Source organism: Typopeltis vanoorti, chromosome 15 (assembly GCF_054136105.1).
Source record: "Typopeltis vanoorti isolate ZY-2024b chromosome 15, IOZ_Tvanoo_1.0, whole genome shotgun sequence".
In the NCBI taxonomy this organism is placed as follows: Eukaryota; Metazoa; Arthropoda; class Arachnida; order Uropygi; family Thelyphonidae; genus Typopeltis; species Typopeltis vanoorti.
This window is the reverse complement of record NC_143563.1, coordinates 84,759,665-84,774,567: the sequence shown is the minus strand read 5'-3', so window position 1 is coordinate 84,774,567 and position 14,903 is coordinate 84,759,665. Positions and strand designations below refer to the sequence as shown.

The window sequence follows — 14,903 nt, the reverse complement described above, 5'->3', positions numbered from 1 at the left end:
ATAAACGCCCGAGAACCACCAAATAGTTACACTGCATCAGTCATAAAGTGCAAAGTAGCAGACCATTACTTCACCTCTCTAAACCTGCACACCAAGACGATACCCATACAATGTTCCACAGAAGAAAGGCGACAGAAAACAATGATAGACGAAGAAATAGTCAACCACGAAATAAGAAAAACAGACTGGGAACACTTGGCATCAGAATCAGCAGATATCTTATACAACAACATTAAACTCACACTGGAGGAAATATATACGAAAGCTACAAAGAAAGTCCGAATTCGATCAAAAACAACACAAAATCCTTGGATAACACAAAACTTAATCCTAGAAATACACAGAAAGGACGCTTTATGGAAAGAATTAAAGCGATATCCAAATAACACAACTTTAAAAACTGAATATAAGATAACAAGGAATCGCCTTACAACACAAATCAGAAATGCAAAAAGAAGCTACTACAGAGACAAACTAACCTCCGCACAAAACAACATGAAACAAACCTGGCATCTGATTAATGAGATGCTAGATTTTGTTCCCAACACCACCGCCTCCGAAACCATAAAACACAGCTTCATGAAAGACGCAAAACCTATCCAACAACTAGCAAATGACTTTAACCAATACTTTGCAGACTTCATCCAAGAACTGCACAGAAATATTCCCCCAATCACAAAACGAGACCCTCCACTTGGACCGCAATCAAAACAGACATTATGGTTCCCAACCATAAAAGAAGCAGAACTTCTCTCAGCAATACATCAAATCAAACCAAACAAAGGCCCAGGAATAAATAGTATCAGACCTAAAGATATAAAACAACATGCAACTAGTTTAAGTCCTATCCTACTAAAACTAATAAATAAAATATTTCAAACAGGACAGATACCAAGTATGCTAAAGACCGCCATAATCACACCCATATACAAACAAGGAAAAAGAAATTTAATTAGCAATTAGAGACCAATAGCAACATTACCAATTATCAATCAAATTATGGAGCGGATCATACTGAAGAAACTCGCAGCATACACTGAGATCTTTCATATTATCCCCAAAACACAATATGGTTTTCAGAAAAATAAGGGAACAACATCTCTCTTGGAAGACTTTACAGACGTAATTAATACCGCCTTAGACAAAAACAAAATAGCCATGGTAGTCTTTATAGATCTAACCAAAGCATTCGATACACTTGCCCATCAAACCCTGTTAGAAAAGCTGAGGCATGTTGGAATAGACGGGCCTCTTCACAGGTGGTTTATAAACTACCTCCAAAATAGAAAGCATATCACACGTATCGGATCAAACCGAAGCAGAGAGCTACCAGTAACCTGTGGAGTGCCACAGGGAGCTGTACTCTCCCCAACTCTATTCAACATTTACACGCACGATATTAATCAGCTACCACTCAAAGGTAAGATATTCCAGTACGCAGACGATACGGCAATAATATCCATCCATAATAACGCAAGCATAGCCCAAACAAATATGCAGCATGATATAAATCTGATCATAGACTGACTCACGAAAAACTCCATACACCTAAACTCAGAAAAGACAAAATTAATGATATTCAGAAATCCACTGACTCGACCAGTTGATAACAAATATATAACCATCCAACATCCACTTTCCAACACAAAAAACACACAGAACAGCAAAACCACTGCAATCACTCAGGTTGAAACGATACCTTGGAATTTACCTCGATGCAGATATGAACTGGAATAGCCATATAAAACATTTGCACAACGATGGCAAACTCTACAGATTAAAAGACATAGTTCTGATACGCCTAAAAACACTAATTTACAAAGCACTATGCCAAATTATACTAAGATACGCTATAACAACGTATGCTTTCTGTGCACCCTACAAATTAAATAGATTAATGTCGCTACAGTACAAAATGACAAAACTGATCTTTTGGGAACAAAGAGAAAATCACGACCTTATAAACATTGCAATGTCAGAACACAAAATACTGACAGCAAAACATTTATGTCACTATGCAGCCTTGCTAAAACATTATTTCGATGCCAACTACAGGACAGTTAGAAATACATACCGTATAACAAGACCTCAGATCACATATAAATACAATAATCACCACGGAAAGGCCACGCAAAACTTCTACATCCCAGACATGATAAACAAATTACCTTTTGATTAGAAAAACATTACAAACCACAATAGCCTGAAAAGAGCTCTAAGGACATACTATGACCAAGAAACACGCACCCAAAATACCATATAAACTTAATGAAACACAATATATTCATTCAGGCTTCCAGTTCAGCGACGCATCAGTACATTCCAAGGTATTGTGTGTGTGTGTGTGTGTGTGTGTGTGTGTGTGTGTGTGTGTGTGTGTGTGTGTGTGTGTGTGTGTGTGTGTGTGTGTGTGTGTGTGTGTGTGTGTGTGTGTGTGTGTGTGTGTGTGTGTGTGTGTGTGTGTGTGTGTGCGTGCGTGTGCGTGCGTGCGTGTGTGCGCGTGTGTGCGTGCGTGCATGCGTGCATGCGTGCGCGCACGCACGCACACAACAACACAACAACAACAACAACAAAAAAATACATAATAACCAACTGGTGTCATCCTCAGATAAGCTTATAAGCTTCGAGGATGAAAGCAAAGAAATTAGTTCTCATCCATGATGTGTCATATGTAACCAAATGCATGTAATGTACGTATCACATGAAAACCAATGTATGTATTATATGTAAACCAATGTACGTAATGTAAATATCACATATAAACAAATGTATGTAATGTATATAATAACTGTAACAAATGTATGCAATGTAAAAAAAAAATTCTTTTAAAAGTCAATCATGAGTTTACACCGTATGTTTGTGAGAATAAGGAAACATAATATTTAGGTTGCATATGTGTAAATACTGTTGTATAATCACACCTTTTCAAACTTGAAAAAAAAAAAAGTAAACCACAACATTTAATATTATACAACTTATGTAACTCCGAACAATATAATTGTAAATTATTATTATGATTGTTATATAAAAAAAATATTATTATTATCGCGCTGTTGTTGAGCAAACAACGTAGATTAATTACATCGCTGTTCGAGACTTCTCCATGGACTCCAGAACTGAAAATCACATTTGTAAACCAACATACTCAAGAAAGGTTCCAAGAAGCACTAACATCATGAACGACTACATCATCTGGAAGACAGATTATCAACAGAAACATTTCTGTGATTTAACAGTAGATTTAATTCCTGTTTGCTTAGGAACTATTTCTTCTCAGAATTCAAAAGAAAAGAAAGGAAGAGGGGGGGGGGAGTGGAGAATATGATAACTCCCGTATTTTTTATATTTACAGAATTCTGTGTCTTCCTACGCAGCGCGTTACTACTTGGCTATTAAACATATCTATTTTCCATTTTAAACTTTAACCTAACTTAAATCTGAAACATTTGCTATTTTTATCTTAAGGCAACTGTTATGTGTTTCTGTGCAACTTCAAGTCTGAAAATTGCCGAATTCTCCATCATGCCTGGATGCAATTGTTTAAACAGTTGTTTTAGACCATAACACCATATCACAGCTCACAGCTATCTAGTCCTGCAACGGCATCATTTAAAAAGATGAAGTGTACTTCTTCTTCGATATTCCATGAGTGTTTGTCTCCTTGGATTATGGCATTAGTTAAATGTAAACAGCTTTGTATTTTTTTCCCTTTTGTGATAGGCTGTGTGGTAAATAAACTTACATGTCCATTTCTTAAAGTTTTAATCACCTGGGAAATGTATATTTGGCACACAGGTGGTCTTCATAGTTTAAACTCCTTCGACCATAGCTCCAAATAGCCACACAGGTACTGATCATTAAGATAAGGCGTATATATTATTTTAGGTGACTTCCATCTATGAAATTTGAACTAACTAAGAAACAACCATTCTCTAGAGACGTAAATGGAGCTTTTTAAAGTCCCTTAAGACCTCCAGTAAGAGGATAGATAATTTCACAATGGTAAGTCATGAATAAATTTTCACGATGATAAATCATTCTAAAAATAAAGCATACTATATAATCTGCTGTAATAAAATTGTTAATATAAAATTGCTTCAGCAATTATTTTATTTATTCAATTTTATTTATCTATTTATTTATTTTTGCTTTCTTTAGACTTATCGGTATTTTGCAGTTCAAGGAAGTTTAGTGCATTTTGATGGTAAAATTAAACCTACAACACAGCCTCCAAACACCACCACCAGTACCTCAATTTATACAGCTATAATGACATCGCCAGATGGATCAACACAACCAGTAAAGACGACGTTATCGACAGAAATTACTAGTTCAGATGTGGTAACCGATAAGATAACTGAAGGTACGGCGGGTCCAACACAACCAGTAAAGACGACGTTATCGAGAGAAATTACTAGTTCAGATGTGGTAACCGATAAGATAACAGAAATAACTGAAGGTACGGCGGGTCCTATTATAGATGCAACAACCAATGAGCCTATTCCTTCCACAACTAAGCCACAGACTAAAGTTAATAAGACGGGATATACACCTGGAACCGTTGCTGGAGTAGCCATAACTATGCTAATTGTTGGAATTACGATTGGTGCCGGAGGGATGTTTGTAAAATTCAAGTACTTTACAACCAATACCTATGCATAATATTTTATAAGCATGTAATTTCAACTGTACAGTAAAATTTGACGCTGTTTCTATTCCCTTCGAATTATTCCTTATTTAAAATAAAAAAGGGTTTCATGAATGAGTGATGTTTACTATACTTTATTAAACTCTCATTTTTTTGTTTGTGTGGGAGTGTTTTTCCGTTGTTTGTAAAAATTCTTTTGAATTATGATCCTTAAATTATTGGGTTAACTCCTGAAAGTGTGAGTGGAACTTACGTTAACAGCAACATACTACTGTATACTACTTTTTCATATTTGTTTCCTGCCATGATTTGTACATGAAGGTAAGTTTGTTTGTTTTTTTTCCTTTGGAATAAACTTAGATTTATTATCCGGATAACCAACAAAAACCGATTGTAGAAGTGATCAATAATTACATAGTAAAATAATTCCAGATTAGGAACTCGAGATGGCGTAGCTGTCGGTCGTATTTTTTTAATCCTATTGACTAAAAACATTCATGGTAGTGAAATAAATTCTTCTGGTGATCCACTGCCGAGCAGGTTGCTGAGTTCGAAAAGTTAGGTTTAAAAGAGTTGTTGTTGTTCTTCTTCTTCTTCTTGCTATTTCTGAGGAATAAAACAAAAAGATTAGCGGATATTTTCTAATTGGTTTCTTAATGTCCATGCAAACTTTCACTTTCTTTTTCTTCATAGAAAGTGCTTCCGAGAGTGTGCTGATAAGTTGTTGTAATCCCCATGAACGAATTGAGGTAGAACGTAGAACTCTTATATACCCTAAACGAAAAATAAGAAATTATTACAATATGATGAAACATGGGGTTAAAGAGTTTTAAGATATGTTCTTTCTTGTGGTTATATCAGTTGCTTTGATATAATTTTTGTTATAGGTGGCTATCAGAATTTTTCAGCCGCCCGTCATGTATTGTATATCTGACACTAGAGATAAAGATCATAAAATGCTGAAACAGATTGGTCAGACAATATTCTATCTAAAATAAAATGAAAAAAAAATTGGCTGGGCTGCTAATTCAGAAAACTTTGCAGAAGACCATAAACATATGATATAATCACAAGTGGAGTTGTATCCCTCTATAACAATAAAAATAAAATTAAATGGAGAAATATTCTTTTTGAGTGTCCCATTGAAAATTCGTGGAGGTATACTTGAAAAGAGGATAAGAAAACATTGTGAAAATAAATTAGTAAAATAAGACACAACAGCAGTTACCAAGTTGATTTTTGTTCTCCAAGTGCCAATAAAGAAATGACAAAAGTTCCAATCTTGTAAAGGCGTCTGTCATGTTGCAAGAAAATGTCTTTTTTAAACAGTAGAATTTGCAGTAATAATGGAGTTTTGTATAGTATAAACTTCACTTATAGTTAAAGTGAAGAGCCTGTGTAGCTCAGGGCTAGGCATCCCGAAAACTAATCGAGGTTCGATTCAAGTCGCCGCCTAAAATAATTTTTTTTAAGCCTTTCTTCGAACTATTCCCGAGTTAGCCGATCTCTGGCACGCTGGTTTTTTCGTCCCGGAAACTCAAGAAAAGAGACACTAAGAACCATATTATTTTTCAGACATTAAAAATATTGTCTTAGGGTTAGAGACCATAAAATGGCTACACTTGTTAGCTGTACCGTCGACAGGGTGTAGCATAGAGGCAGCCTGCCTCACGCTGCCACTTATTAAGGGCACCTTGAAGACTTGTAGAGTCTTGGAACATTGTAAAGACTTGGAAATTGCTTTGAGCAGTGGCAAAACATCTAATGTAGATACAATAGATTGAAGAATTAAAAATTCCCTCAAAAATAATACCAGGGAAAAGTGGTCCTCACCAAATTTTATCATGTATATAACCAATTTTTTTTTATTATCTTGTAGAAATTTATTCAAATGTAACCACCGCCCTAAGGATATTGTTAAGAATTCCTGTTAGAGTAGCAAGTGTGGAAAGAAGTTTCTCCAAGCTTAAACTGATTAATAATTATTTCCGAACACAATGACCAAAGAAAATTGGTTGGTCTACCAACTATATCGATAGAGGTGGACATTGCAGATCATTCACTGCATGTATCATCGTATAAGAGTTTGCAGGAAAATAAGTATATAGAGAAAGTCTAAATCAAGTGGAGAGCATATGAAAATGAAAGTATTATTATTATTATTATTATACAATACACAATACTCAATACATAATAAAGGAACAACAACACTCCTGGAAGATTTCACAGACCTAATAAACGCTGCATTGGATAAAAACAGAATAATATTAGTCGTATTCATTGGGCTAACAAAAGCATTTCACACACTAACACACAAAACCTTGAACACACGAAACTAATGCATATCGGAATCGGAGGTCGTCTACTCCAGTGGTTTAAAGCATACATGAAAAACAGGAAGCATATCACACGTATAGGATCAGCGTACAGCAAACAGGTACCAGTAACCTGTGGTGTACCGCAAGGAGCTGTCATATCTCCCATTCTATTTAACATATACACACACGACATAAGCCAACTCCCCCTAAAAAGTAAAATCTTCCAGTACGCAGACGACACGGCCATAGTATCCATTCACAACAACGCAAATATCGCTTACTCAAATATGCAGCACGACATTAATCAAATCACTGACTGGTTAACCGAAAACGGCATGTAAATAAACCCTGGAAAAAAAGCAAATGATAATCAAAAACCCCCAAACCCTTCCCATAGAAACTAAATATCTCACTATCCGACATTCATCCTCCTATGCACAAAGCGCTAAACCTAAAACCACGACCATCACACAGGTAAAAACAACACACTATATCAGACTTCACTTCTATGCTGATCAAAGTTGGAAACTACCTACACACCAAGCGTAGGATACTATACCGATTAAAAGACATTGCCCCAACACACATAAAAATACTAATCTATAAAGCATTATCTCAAAACATTTTAAGATATGCAATCACATCATATGTATTCTGCACAGACTACAAACTTAACAGGTTACACTGGTTGCAAGATAAAATGGTAAAATTGATATTCTGGGACAACCCACAGTTATGCAGGCAGCACGAACACAACACAAAATATTAAATATTAAAAAAGAAATCAGAAACATTACTACAGCCCAACCTATAGAGTAACCAGAACAGCATATCAGATAACAAGCCCACAGTCAATAAACTATATAACATATAAGTACAACAATCATCACAGCAAAGCCACCTGAAACTTCTACGTACCTGACATGATAAACAAACTGCTGTTCGACGACAGAAACCTAGGGACAAACAGAGAGCCGAAACAGGCGCTATATAAATATTATAGCGAGAATGAAAATTTCAGAAATTCCTGTTTCTCTCTCTCTCTCTCTCCCCCCCCACAAAACCTATGATAAACCCCTCTCAAAAAACACCACTACAAGGACACAAACAAACACACCATGTACAAATCCAACCCTACTTGCAAAAAAAAAGTTAGACTGTGTAATAGCAGTTGAAATCTTCCACGTATGTACCAACAAACAGTAAAATCAACACCTGGCTTGCGACCAGTACAACCATGAAACCACTGCCATCTATTATCTTCCTCAGATAAGCTCTGTAAAGCTTCGTGGAAGAAATCAAAAATGCCTCCCAAAGAAAAAAATTAATACATTATAGAAAAAAAAGAAAAAAAGAAAAATCAGCACGAATTTCATTGTTACAAAAAAAAAACAGAATTAAACCTGTTGTAAATATGTAATCAGAATATGTAATCATAATTTTAATAATAAAAAAAGGATTGAATTAAAAAAATTATTATTATGACAGTTTGCAGGTACAGTTTACATTGCAATGTTAACTTTAACAAAAGTACTCGTAAATTATTCTGGTATTATAATTCTTACTAACAACACATAAATTATCCTGTTATAGCATTTGCACATTATGCAAATTATAATGATATTAATTAGAAATTGTTCTTGAATTATATGAAAGAAAATGTAGTATCATTGCTTGAATTTTATATTATATGTGTGCAATTTATCTCAGACAAAATAAAGTACTGACTATTTAAAAAAAAATTACGGGCGACTCCAAGCAGTCTTTAGACTCATCGAGGGAGGACCTAAACATGATGTCCAGAAAAACTATTAGGCATCCACACAGTATCTATCATACTTCGCTTTGAAGCACTCACAGTCATGGAACCCACGACAGACACTGCAGCTTATTCCACTCATTCACCACTCTCCAAGCAAAAAACCGTGTTCTAACACCCTTGATAACCACACTTACCCAGCTTCCATGGATTGCCCCTAGTTCTCTCACCACCAGACCTGTTCTGTAAAATTTCCTCTGAATTAATCTTGTTAAAACCCTTCAGTAATTTGAATGTCTCAATAATAACACTTCTCTTCCGCCTATCAACCAATTTCTGCAACCCACAGATCTTCAAACTGTTCTCATAAGGTTCATTCCATATACTTGCTATCAGCTTGGTCACTCGCCTCTGGATCCTCTCTACCTCCTACTCATCAAGAAGAAACCCTGGATTAAGATATTAAATATCTTTGTAATAGCTTTGACGAGCAAAGACAAACAATAACTTGCTTGTCTTTGTTCGTGAAAGCTATTGCAAAGATATTTAATGTCTTAATATTAAAGAATGCATAAGCAGAACAAAGCTAAGTTAGATTGGCTGCTGAAACAAAACCGAAAACAGAAAATTATTAAAACAGATATTTGAAACATGAGTAGCAGAGGACTATAATATAATGAATCGATGCAGTTAGTAGTGTTTAGACCATGAGTACATATAAACTGATCTGATAAAAGAACTACTCAATAATTGACCGACCACGTTCGAGAAAACTAACTGGTAACGAAATTTTACTTGTTCGCGAATTATTTACTCTTCTGTACATTATTATTATTATTATTATTATTATTCCTGATACCTCCAAGGAGTCCGAAGACTCATCGCGGGAGGACATCTTCAACTGTCTCTACACCTTACCTCTACTACGAATCAACGCCATCTACCACCCACCTCCAACACCACCACAACTAGTAATTTTTGTCTGTAAATTGCGTGTGTTCTGAAGGGCCGATTTGTATGTATGCGGGATGAAAAACCCGAGTTTCCGGGAGAAAAAACCCTGCTACCTCCGTATGAGATCGGCTAACTCACCATCGATTGAAATCGACCAGATAAAGATTCCTCCCGTTGCGACGAGAATCGAACTTAGGCCTATTCCAATCGAAGGGCGCAATGTACCGTCGTTCTTCCAATTGCGCTACGGAGGCGCTACATCATATGAAGAAACATATCTAGAAATTACGACTATGACAATGATGATGACAATAATATACTTGCACTAAATACTTCAAGAGTATCTCAATTACTTGTTTGGCGTGTGTAAGAAATTCTGAAAAGATCACACATTTGTTGAAGCGATGATCAAAATATTTGTTAATGATTAAGGATTGCGATGCCATAGCGAGATACTGTATGTTCTTAGCCATAATTAAGTTGGCATGTGTTGTTTTGCATAATCGTCGAATTAGCTAAGTCTGTCTGGCGTTGTGTCATGCCTGTTAACAGATTGTGTGTTAACCGGTTTGCCTATTTTGAGAGTTAAAAAAAGAAGAAAAAACACTTCCACTCCAGCGTGACTGGTAACCTTACTTTCAATTGAGCGGTCTGTATAATCTGAGCTACGGTATTCAGTCTGCTACAGAACAAGTTAGCTCACTGCGACAAAATTAATCGAGAGTAGTGCTAGATGGAATTTTATATGAAATTCTTACTTGATAATATGGTCATGGAAACAAGATGTCGTATCATTCGCTCTTTTCTTCTCACAACAGGATTCCTCAAAATCGATCACTATAGCATTAGCCTACGGTGTTGAACGTAGCCTGCAAGACGATACACGAATATCTTAACACCGACTTCTATTTACGTATTAACAGGGAATACGATTTCTTCCTGCAATCATTTCGATCCGTTGAAAACAGTGCGTGGATTTGCATAAACAATATTACTCAACTTCAATTATTGAATACCAACCTTAAAAGGAAAAAAATGCCTTAAAAGGGGGGGGGGTGAGTTTGGATAATAGTTATTGTCCCCAGAAAGTGCAATCCAGTCTTCCCACTCTTTCAGTAAGTGCAGTGCCTGCACTATCATTATTATCATTCATAAACGAACTATCATCACTAGCGCAGCAAGGGAGACTTTAGTCCAACCTTCTGGATCGAGAATCGTCGCTGATGGTTAACCGTTTGTACACCTCCAAACATATAAGGTGGTCATAATTAAACTTCGGTCTATTCAGAGCCTTATGTGGCTAGATCTAACAACCGCAATATCACTAGATTTGGTAGCGAGACTAACCACGACATGGGAAGGATTCCCCAAAAAATGTTCGAATGGTTGCAGATAGAGGGAATATGACGTTGCTGTAACCCAAAGAACTAAGTTGAACTGTTTTGCTGGCCAAACATTTCGCGTAAGTATTATACTTACACGAAACAGAGAACTGAAATTTGTCAGTTTGGAACAAAATTTTCTCAGGAGATCAGGTAAAAATATCCTAAATTCTGTTTTTTTTTTTTCATTCGATTCCAAAGTCAGTTTATCTTGAGTAAATATAGATATACGAGTTAAACTCAGTATTATTGCCTCATCACATCAAAGTAAAATGTCAAAGAAACACCTGCTCACAGTCTTTCTGTAAACGGTGAGGTGGAGGCGAATGCTTGCAGATTTTCAAAAATAGGTTAGAACTCAAGGAATGTCCCCAATGACTCTCCAAATAGTTTAGACATTTGGAGTGGTTAAAAAAATTTATTCTTCTTGAAATGGCGTTAATGAAATTATTTTCAGTCAAATTTCAATTCTGAGTGGCTATTTTATTTTATTTTTTATCCAAAATACTGGAAAACGTATAACTTAGGAGAAAGTTCCTAGCGTTCAGTCAGAGTGAATAACAAAGAAAAGATATGCAGAAACTCTTTGCCTTAACTAATCACTCATGTAACACATAAAATTAGTAATGCTATTATCTTTAATATTAATTGCGAACAAGGTTAGGCATAAACAAGAATCATAATTTCTTTGAGAAAAACAAATACTCAATCGAATTGTATTCTTTTTTAGAACTGCATGAGAAACTAAAATAGATCCCATAGAGGGCGCTAGATCATGAGTTAAATAGATCATGAGTTAGATAACTGGGGTGAGACATCCATAGCCTTTTAAGAATGAGGAGAACAGATTAGGGCTTCTGACCTGATGTGTAATACTTTTTCGTAATGAATTCCGTTTGTAGGAGTATACCTGGATACTGAAAGAATAAGGATTGACTCTTAATTTCGGATTTCGTCGACCAAATTATATTCTTATGGGATTAAACCAAAATAAAATAATAGTTTTGGCATGGTAGAATTTCATGCTGAATGGCATTCGCCTGATTAAAAAAGACTGCTTTCGACACTAAACCAGGACAAACAGTGAAAATCAGCTACTGGAACAAACTTCGACTCAACATTAGCAGAGTTCAAAATTAGCACCGTCGACATAAGAATCATCAATAGAAAAGAAATGAAACTAGTAGAAGAACTGAATAAGTACATCGACATAACTGCTTTTACTGAAAGAAGACAAAAACTTATTAGTTCTTTCAGCTGCGCTTCCATAGCGGATTTGGAAGAACGACAGTATATTGTGTCTTTTGATTGGAAAAGGACTAAGTTCGATTCCCGTTATGACGAGTAGTATCTTTATATGAATTCTTTTTTTTGATGTTTCAATTCAAGGGTAGCTGATCTCATGCGAAGGTAGCATGTTTTTTCTCCATGAAACTCTGGTTTTTCATCCCACATACAGACAATCGGCCATGAAAACACGCAATTTGAAGTTTAAAATACTGCTGTCTGTGGCGGACATTAGATGGTGTTCTGCGTAGATCGTAGGGTGCAGTTTTTGGATTAAGTAACAGAGAGAGAGTTGAATTGCGTCGGTCCCTCCCTTGAATAGTCCTTAGAATCCTTGAAGGTGTCACGTAATAATAGTACAGTAAGCCCTCGATTTAATAAACTTCGGATTTAACAAACAAACTTTCCGGTCCGTATGTCACATGTGAAAATTAACACCCTGTTGATTTTAAAATGCTTTTAATCAAGCTTTGCTTATAATTAAATTGACTGGTTATTTTTTGTTATTGATTTCCTGTTATTTTTAACAAACTTTGGCGAATATGCCATCATATGTTGGAAAAACACTGTAGTAATTTAGCCGACATAACTGAGTCACCGCTCATAAAACATGTTCGGCTAATAATTAGCACGTGATCACACCAATCTCGCTGTAATTGGTTCTTTTGTCGCGTCGCGTGACTTTCTGCAGCAGTTTGAACGCCTGCGGCCAATGTTCCGACGTGCGTTAAGCCACGCCCAGTAGTGTGCATTTGTTTACTCGTGGTGAATGGTTTATGTACGTACGCATTTTATAGACCTATTCAATATAAATTTCAATGGTAAAACACATCTTTGTAACCCAATCCTTAAAATATGGACAAACGGGAAAGAGTTAATTTAACGTTAAATCAAAAATTAGAAGTCATACAAAAGTTGGATTCGGGAGTGTCTGTGTCTGGTATATGTGAGCAATATGGCATAAAAAAGCAAACTGTATCGGACATTAAAAATAACAGAGACAAAATAAAAAAAAAATGTGATAATGCGTGATGTAGGCGAAAACACCAATCCCCGAAAACATATGAAATTGGCACGTGAAACTTCAGTTGAAGAAGCATTGTTGAAGTGGTACTCACAACGTTCTTGTGGAGTTCTAGTTCGAGCGGTTGAATTGAAATCTGCAGAAATTAAATTAGCAAATTAAATGAACATACCATTCAAAGCAAGCGATGGATGTCTTTGGCGTTTTTTGAAAAGGCACGGAATTATGAACAAACGAATTTACGGTGAAGCTTCCAGTGCTCCAACAGAAGATACTGAACCATTTAGGCCAAAATTAATAGAACGTATAAATAACGAAATGGTCCGCGCGGTTAGCCTAGTGACTATGCGCTTCACAACCATATGCCTGGGGAAGGAGTGTCCTAGGTTCGATTCCTGTCGCCGACGTGAGGAGCTTAAGGATCTTCCTCAGCCATAGCCAAGTTAGCCAGTCTTGGGTGTGGACAGCAGGGTTTTTTCCCCAGTTTATCTGGAGGTTTTCATCCCGTAAACAGGCAAATCGACCCCGTTAACACACGCTGCTACAGTCAAAAAATACATTTCCCCTTCAGCGACAGGCCGGCTGGGGGTGTACTAACAAACGTCGTATCTATGTAACACGCGGACACTGCAATGGAAGCGGGAAAAACGCGCAGAGGAAGAGGAAGAAGATAAATAACGAAATGCTATTACAGTCTCAGATTTATGATGCTGACGAAATTGGTTTGTTCTGGAGTTCTGTGCCAGAAAACACACAAGCCTCAAAATATGAAAAATTGTCACCTGGAAGAAAAATCAACAAGGATAGGATCTCGGCGCTAATGCCGATGGATCGCATAAACTGACACCCGTAAGTGTTGGCAAATCTCGTCAACCTACAGTTTTAAAAAATATAATGAATTATCTGCCCGTTTCATATTATAACTCTGAAAAGGCATGGTTCAACTGGAACACCTTTCAAGATTGTTTTTTTTAAAGAATTTGTACCTGCAGTCAGGAAATTTCAAGCCGAAGAGCTTGGAATACCAGCAGAAGATGTGAAATGTTTATTGCATTTCGCAATAAACATTTCACAATAAACCCTTCTAAATCCAAGTCTGAATCTTCGTTGTCAAGTAAATTCTTCCAACCATTCTTTAATGTTTCAACATCAGTTATCCAGCCAATGAACCAGTGGATAATTCTGGCAACTAAACGAATTATTATTATTATTATTATTATTATTATTATTATTATTATTATTATTATTATTATTATTATTATTATTATTATTATTATTATTATTATTATTTTCACGGTGTCTCCATGGAGTCAAAAGACTCATCGCGGGAGACCCGACATTGACTCACTAACCATTATTTACACAATACCTGTCATACCTCTCCTTAAATTCATTCACAGTTGAAGCATTCACAACGAGTTTTGGCAAAGCATTCCACCCATTCACAACCCTCCAAGTAAAAAATCTAGTCCTAACACCCTTGTTAACCACACTCTTACACAATCGCCAGGGATGGCCCCTCGTTCTCTCA

At 36.2% G+C, this 14,903-nt stretch overlaps 1 protein-coding gene across 1 annotated transcript in view; it reads left to right on the top strand.

Moving 5' to 3' along the window:
• LOC150098945 (uncharacterized) overlaps positions 1–4,765 on the top strand; it is a 33,914-nt gene extending 29,149 nt beyond the window's left edge. The window contains exon 13 of the mRNA XM_090405452.1: positions 4,159–4,765. Within this exon, the coding sequence (XP_090261578.1) occupies positions 4,159–4,662 (504 nt within the window). The 3' untranslated portion in view covers positions 4,663–4,765. The remainder of the gene's footprint in view (positions 1–4,158) is intronic.
• Positions 4,766–14,903: the final 10,138 nt, after the last annotated feature.